The following is a 7,855-nucleotide window of genomic DNA, read 5'->3' as shown; positions in this document are numbered from 1 at the left end:
TAAGTTTTCAAGAAGGCATTTCATATGATAACGCTAGCCTTACTTCTGGGAAAAAGTACCGCATATGATATAATTCCTCAGGTGATTTTATGGGTTGCTGATTACGTCGCATCGTGTCGCCAGTTCTTTGTTTTTAATTGTGTCCCGTCCAGTTCAACAGATGTAAATTCAGACTTTTCCAAGGCTCTCTTTTGTGGCCACTGTTGCTTTTATTGTGCGGTAATAATTTAACTTACAGTGTCGAAACAGAATTTTCACAGATGACAGCGCATTGTGTAGGAAAATCACTATTGCTCAGGACGAAATTTGTATGCAAAGAGATATTAACAAAAGTAATGACTGGTGCACGCGATGGCGCATGTAGTCGAACCTGAACAACACAGATTTCGTGGAATGAACTAGAGAAGAGCTGGCTCCTCAGACGTTTCACAGCACTAATGATATTGCAACACATAACGTATTAGAGTATAAATACCTAGAAGTTTACGCATAATTTCATTGGCAGCCTCATGTTGACTACGTAATAGGTAAAGCGGGCCAGATAGTCAGGTTTTTTCGCCGAAGTGCAAACACATTTGCAAGGACTTCCAGCGAGCTCCTTTATTAGACGCACGTGAGATCTGTCCTTGACTATACGTGCCTTGTCTGGAATCCAGCAATTATGCGAGACAACGGTAAAGTAGGAAGGGCGCAGAATTTAGCAGCTCGTTTTATCTCTTGACAGTATGACAGAAACTTCAAAGTTACCCTTACAAGAAGAGGTTCGGAAATACAACAGTTTGGACCATCGTCGTCGTGAACATCGCCTGAAATTTTTCCACCATATTTACTATTCTACTGTTGGCATCTAGAGGGAAAAGTATTTGAGGGAACCATACAGCCAATCTCGGCGATTTGACCACAAGATTAAAGTACGCTAATAATCCTGTTAAACAATTATTTGGCACGTCGTTCTTTCCGAAAACGATTCGCGAGTGGAATCGGTTGCATCCTTCTAATCTATTGATTTCTTCTAATGATGATTTTTTTGGAGTTAATTAACAGTTAGCTTATCTGTATTAATGCGTTAGCATTATTAGGATACGTCACGCATTATCCGAAGGCTATCTATCTACGTTCGTATCCAACAGTTTATCGCCTGCCTGGGTCACTGAGTATGTGGTGACACGCGCATATGTGCCGGGTTTCAACAGACCTCTTGCACGCCGACATAGGTCACTGTAGATGAGGAACTGGTTAGGTACTGCTTTTCGAAGAAACTCTTTGACGCCGACTTGTAACACTGGGCGTGCGCCACTCTGAGCTCGTCTTCAGTGAACCTCTTTGATGCCAACTTGTGTCGCAGAGCATGTGACATTCGGTGTGTGCCGCTTTTGAATAAACGTCTTTGACGTCAACTTCGGTAGCTAGGTATATACCACAGGGAATGGGCTTCTCTACTATGCTGAATACAATCCCTTAAATTTATCCGATGCTGAGCGGAATCGAATCCATGTCACAAGGGTTTCTGAAGGACATCAACCTTATGCTTCAGCAGGCTGCGCCACAAAGGCACTAGGTATGCACTGCAGCTCTTCAATGATCTCGCCAGCTTGGTCCACTGCGTATGTGCCACTGAGTGTGCGGCAAGCGAGAGAACAATCCTCAGCGTCCGCACGCACCAGCTCACCACGCTTCTCTTCTCGAAGGCCACGCGCGGGCTTATCGGCAATGCCACTAGGTGGCGAAGCGTGTCCAATATGAAGTGCGAGAGCAGCACTTAGAGTGGACAGCTGGGATAGTTGGGAAATAGACATTTCGTGCATTTCACGCGAGAGACGAGCCCGGTTGTCACATGACGTGTTTCTCAGCGTTCGCACGCACCGATGTGCAATGCATGTCCGATGCCGCGCGTATAGACTCGCCGCGGCGGTGGCGCTAGATGGCGCCTGGTGTTCTTAGGGAAGCGTAAAAGAGGAGTACAGCTGCTGTACACGCCTCACACATAAATCGTTTCGGCGGTGGCGATGCAATATTTCGCCGTATTGATTCGATGCTAAACGCGTTGCCGTTTAAAGTCATCGTGAGATGTGTAATCTGTGCGATGGTTCTATAGCTTACATTATTTCGTCTTTTTTGGAACACTGTTGTGCTGCCTAGTTTGGTAATGTTCGCTGTATCAGAGTGATGTGCTTTTACCTAAGATACCCCCCCCCCCGACCCCCACTGTAATGCCTCTTGGCGCCGTGTGTACACAATAAAAATAACAAGTAAATGAAAGGCAGCAGTTTCGCCCGAAAGGCGAGGTATCCGTTCTGATAGAAAATTAGTAGACAGCTATAGGAAGTAACGATAGTAATTTTAAGGGCCGTATCAACTTCTAAACATTCGCTTACTAAGTAGATTAACAAACAGTGCCACGCGCGCCCAAGCAAACATGAACAGATCTCACTCGATGACCGCGCACACTCGGTGTCGAAACGCTATAGCGTGAGAAGGAGCGGCATTAGCAGCCAGCCAACTGACCTTCGTGCTTCTCACTTCAACATGAACTGAGCGGCCAGAAGACAGCACACACGAAGCTATCAGAAGTCGGCGCACCATGACTCTGTACCCATCGCAGATCACTTTCAAAATAGGGTCCGCGCGCCGCGCTCAGCTGCCACATACGCAGGCTCCGCCAGAATGGAAGCCCCCCGGTGCCTTGTGCTCTCTGGAACGCCGCGGGCTTCCTCCCCGCTCCCTCCCTTGCGCGCGCGAGACCGAGCTACCATCTTCAGCTCGCTCTCGCGGGCTTTCCTACGTGCCTACATCATATTGAGCGCCACCACGATATTATCGCTCTTGTATTTTAAACTAAATATCATGGCGACGTCGACAACGACGGCGGAAATGCGCCTAACGGGTCCATATAATTTCCATCGCAAAAAAAACTCGAGCGTGAACGCATACGTCACGCCAAGCAACGTGCCCACATAACAGTGTTTACGGGCAATATTGCAATATACAAATCCGAATCCTGGTGAAATGAGACCATCGTGTGTCACCCGAAGAAGTGAAGAAGCGGAAAGCCAAAAGAAAACGTTAGCGCTGTGCAGTAAATAATCATATGCATCAGTGTCAGGCAAAGACGTCCACGCACACGCCTCGAAATTTTCGCACAGGCGTCGGACCTGCGCAATTTTTTCTTAAATATGACTAGGCTTCAATACTGTCATGAGGCACTCCCTTCTAATTTTTTTTTCTTTCCTCCATGTTGGGGACACTGCCTCCGTCGGCGCCGTAGAGGTTTACCCCTCCACAGCAAGAATCTTGAACGTTTGCCAATAAAATTAGTCAGGGGTCGGAATATAGTAGGATAACGAAGTCTGCTTTAGTAATGTATTCGCAAAAAAGACTTCGAAATAGAAATAAGCATTTAAGAAGAAGGTTTATTAAGGAGCTTCTACCGAAATACATTAAAGGATGAAAATTATTTTCATCGGCCACCACTGCAGCAATCTTGAACGGGTTGGTTGTATTAAAATAAAATGAATCAATGCCGACTGCATAGCATACACCTTGATTTTAGGCAATCGTTTATTTTTTACAAATGTTATTGAATACTGTAAACATCTCAAAGGGAAAAAAATCAAGTTTACGACCCTGTAGCTTGCAAATAAAACACAATACCACAACTTCGTCAACTGTATCTAAAGCGGCCAAAATTCAGGCATTTAGCATTGGTCGGAAAAACGCCACTAAATTTGTGAGTCCGGCTTTTGCTAAACCCTGATAAACACAGCAACAATTTTAATTAAACTATCAACTTAGATGACGCATTTGTCTATAGGCTTTCGATGCGATGCACTTTACATTTTCGTAATCATGCAGTCGTCGGCTAGCCGCCATCGTCATGCAACTGTGCTCACTTCGTAGTCGTCGTGCCATGGTTGTCAGGCCGTCGTGGCATCATCGTGATGATTGCGTCGTCATTGAAGCATGGCCAGCCCGTTGCCCTCAATACCGACTGCAATCGAATGCCTTGTAATGTGGTTAATTGCAAGTGATAATTAGTATATCAGCAGCGAACAGCAGGCGCTATCTTGCAATCACCGCACGGGTCGTCGTCGTCTTCTTCTAGCTGCCACCAAAAAGACGAGGCGCGTCTGCTTCATTATATTGGCCCCAGTTGCGAAACGGAGCCATCCTGGCGACTTGGGAAGACGACCAGATGAAAGGGCCGTAATATGGCTTGAGGTGGCTAATGTGCACTATCTCGCGACCCCGACAACGAAAGTTAGGCGATGGTGTGACGGCCTCAACGATATAGGTCACAGGTGAGGTGGAGTCGATCCTAAGGTGCGGACCATGGTACCGCGCAAATAGTTTACAATAAAGGCCGCGGGTGTGAGGCGGTATTCATGTCCAAATGAGAGAACCGGCAGGGAAGGTGGGCGGGACCTAATGACTGTCACCTAGTTTTTTCTGACGGTCCCGTTCCTCTGTAGTCAACGAACGAGCCAGCTGGCGAGATTCTCCAGCGTATCGGGCGACTCCTGAAATTGTAGTGCACTCAGAGGCGTCAGGTCAATAGGGCAGGATAGTATTCAGTGAACACGAAGATTCACGTCCGTACAAGAGAAAAAATAAGGTGAAAAAGCGCTGGCCACTTGCGTTGCGGTTTCATATGTGAACGTAACGAACGGGAGTTAAAAAATTAAATTATAGGGTTTCACGTGCCAAAACCACGATCCAATTATGAGGCACGCCGTAGTGGGGGACTTCGGAAATTTCGACCACCTGGGGTTCTTTAACGTGCACTTCAATCTAAGTTCACCAGTGTTTCTGCATTTCGCCCGTATCAAAATGAGGCCGCCATGAACGGGATTCGATCTCGCGACCTCGTGCTTAGCAGCCCAACACCATAGACACTAAGCAACCACGGCAGGTAACGGACGGGAGTACGGTGCCCCAACTGGTGTGGTCGAACGAGACGTACATCCTCAATGTGTCGACGAGGATTCGGTTGAACCGCTCCGTGAGACCTAACCGGTCGATTTCCGGTGAATAATGTTGCACGCGCGAAGAAGGGATTGTATTGCTTCTGACAAGAAGACACGACCACTATCGCTGAGTAGTTCTCGAGGAGCACCGTGGCGAAGGACGAAGTTATGAAGACTGAACATCGCAACGAGGCGAGCGGTCGCTGCGAGAAGGGTCGCGGTGTCGGCGTAGCGCGTCAGGTGATCGACGCCTACACTAATCAATCGGTTTCCACATCCACTGCATGGAATCGCACGAGAACGACAGGTGAAAACCAAGGAATTTGAGAAGGCTGAATGACGACGCGCTGCAGCATGTCGTCCACTTGTTTCGTGACAACTTGGCGCTCTTGTGCCGCAACGCGATACGCACGCTATCGTAAGGGGGCATGGGAACCGGCGTCAACGGTATGGGACACACCTGCCGTGTGGCACAAGGATGGTTCGTTGCAGTCTAACGAAGAAACGAACTTGTTACGGAGTATAAGAATTTGAATGTGATGAGGGGGCGTAAGGTTTCAGTCGATGGCACAGTCGAAAACAGCTGAAGGCGGTGTTGGTGAGATAGAAGTTACGGCGGTAAAATGAAAACGGGTGGTGCCATCGTAAATGTCAACATGTTCAATACACGTGGCAACTTGTATAAATCTTAAGTTTTCACCACGCAGTATGGTCAATGGATACCGGTACGGATTACATATGGGCATCAAAGCGCGTTCAGACGTAAATGTGAGGACGGCGGACGGGAGAAATAGGTCCTTGCCGTGAGCAAGCAAGTCAGATGGCGTAAACGCCACAGTGGAGTCAGGCACAGCAGCACACGACAGGGTCGCAAGCACCAACGTCTCCGGAAGTAGATCAGTATCAGCATCAACGAAGACTTTGTGAACACTGAGGTCGGCACCGAGCGATGGTGAGTCACATAGCGGCGAAAGGGCCAGTCGCGCGCGAGAGCAATCAACAGTGGAACTGTGAGGTGACAGGAAGCACCATCCGAGGGGGTGGGACCCTGAGAACAGGAGGGCAACACAAAAAGCTCGATGATGTACGAAACGTTTTGATTGACTACACGGCCGGTGCATACAGCTGTAAAAAGGACGCGTTGCGCGCTAGCAGTACAGAGTGCAATGTCAGAGAGCGAGGTAGTGATTTTTTTCTGCTTACGAAAAAGATTTTCGTGGCTGACGGAAACGGCGGCCCCGGTACCGACAAGAGTTTGTGCAGTTGCTTTCTCAACCTGGATGCCAGTGAGATTCTGCGGTGAGAACTGAGGTCTTAGGCAGTTGGATGAACTTGCGGTTCTTGCCTTGGGAACTGCGCTGACTAATTTCCCTCAGCAGTAGGTGGCCTACTGCGCCTAGGTGACAGCGACTGTCGACGTGGAGAAGGAGAACGGCGACTGTCTGAACGGCGGTCGAGATCGAAGGGTGTCGGCGGTGAGTCAGCGGCATCTCGGCCACGGATATCGGCGACATGTTGCGGCGCGTAGCGAAACTGGTCGAAGGCGCCATGGTTAGCCGACATGTTACGACGACAGAAATGCATAACGTGACCAGCAATTTCACAGGTGAAGCAAATAAGCCTGTTGTCCGGTGTTTGCCACGCGTCGGCTCGATTAAGAAAAAAAAAAAAACATGGGGTTTTACGTGCCAAAACCATGTGGTAGTGGGCGACTCCGGAATAATTTGCACCACCAGGGATTCTCTAATGTCTGCCTAAACCTAAGTACACGGATGTTTTTGCATTTCGCCCACGTCGAAATGCGGCTGCCGTGGCCGGGATTTGATGCCGCGACCTCTTGCTTAGCAGCCCAATACCATAGCTACTAAGGAACCACGGTGGGCCAAACTGGCGTTAAAGAGACTGATTGCAGAGCAGCACATACCCCGTGACACATTGGCGTTAAAGAGGCCCATTGAAAAGCGACACATACCCAGCTTCACATGCTCAGTGACTCAAATTGGTACACCAGTTTGTTTGGAATGTGGTTTCCTCGACACAGCAGCTCAATTTCCTCTCCGTTATACTAGGGGTTCCCAATCTTTCCGGCCGTGGCGAAACTAACCTGTTTTCTCAGAGTACCGAACCTGCAAGTAGTGTCGAGCCTGCAAGCACGACAATGCATGTGCCAAGTATACAGTTTCCCGCCTGGAGTTATCCTTCGATGCTCAGTCACAAACGCAGCAAGATTTCGTTTTGCGTAACTATACATCACTTTTTTAACTCACCCAGGTTCACACCCTGTTGTCATCACTTCGCAGAATATTTTATGGTCACTACCTACCTCACTGCATCTGTGGTCATATCTTGCATAAATGTTTATTTTATGCACTTTTACATCCATATCACATCCACGATCCATGTCACACTGACAACCCATTACGATGACATTGACGCTCTTTGTCCATAACTGGCCCTTGCGCCAATACTATTCTATCATTATCATCGTCATCATTATCATCATCATGTCAATTTATGTTCTGTTCAAAAGTGCGAGCTCACAAAGGTGCGTCAAGACGAAACCAGCATGGCATCTATATGCGGTCACAGTGTTTGCTTTATTTTTGAGTGACATGCAAATGTCCCCGATTGTGATCAAAAGAGCGCTGAAGCCAAGGTAGCGCCACCTGGTCCAGGTTCCCTCCTCTCTTTATAGATCAGCCGCGATAATGCGCTTTATATGACACACGCTTTATATATTTGAATGGTGCGCCCACCTGATGAAACGATCTTTCCACCTCCAGTTCGGCTGGCAGCAATTGGTGGTGAAATCTTGGCTCATCGATGGCTTTCTTGATGTTCTTCCCTTGCCAGAGTGCACGCATTGCAACCTATTAAGCAAAGAAATGAAG

The 7,855-nt window shown here is 48.1% G+C and overlaps 1 protein-coding gene across 1 annotated transcript in view; it reads right to left on the bottom strand.

Moving 5' to 3' along the window:
• The window catches only part of LOC126540969 (scoloptoxin SSD14-like), a 142,500-nt gene that overhangs the window by 1,636 nt on the left and 133,009 nt on the right, over positions 1-7,855 (bottom strand). Inside the window, exon 10 of the mRNA XM_055076195.1 lies at positions 7,721-7,834. Within this exon, the coding sequence (XP_054932170.1) occupies positions 7,721-7,834 (114 nt within the window). The remainder of the gene's footprint in view (positions 1-7,720; positions 7,835-7,855) is intronic.

Source organism: Dermacentor andersoni, chromosome 2 (assembly GCF_023375885.2).
Source record: "Dermacentor andersoni chromosome 2, qqDerAnde1_hic_scaffold, whole genome shotgun sequence".
NCBI lineage: Eukaryota > Metazoa > Arthropoda > Arachnida > Ixodida > Ixodidae > Dermacentor > Dermacentor andersoni.
This window is presented reverse-complemented; position numbering and strand designations above follow the sequence as displayed.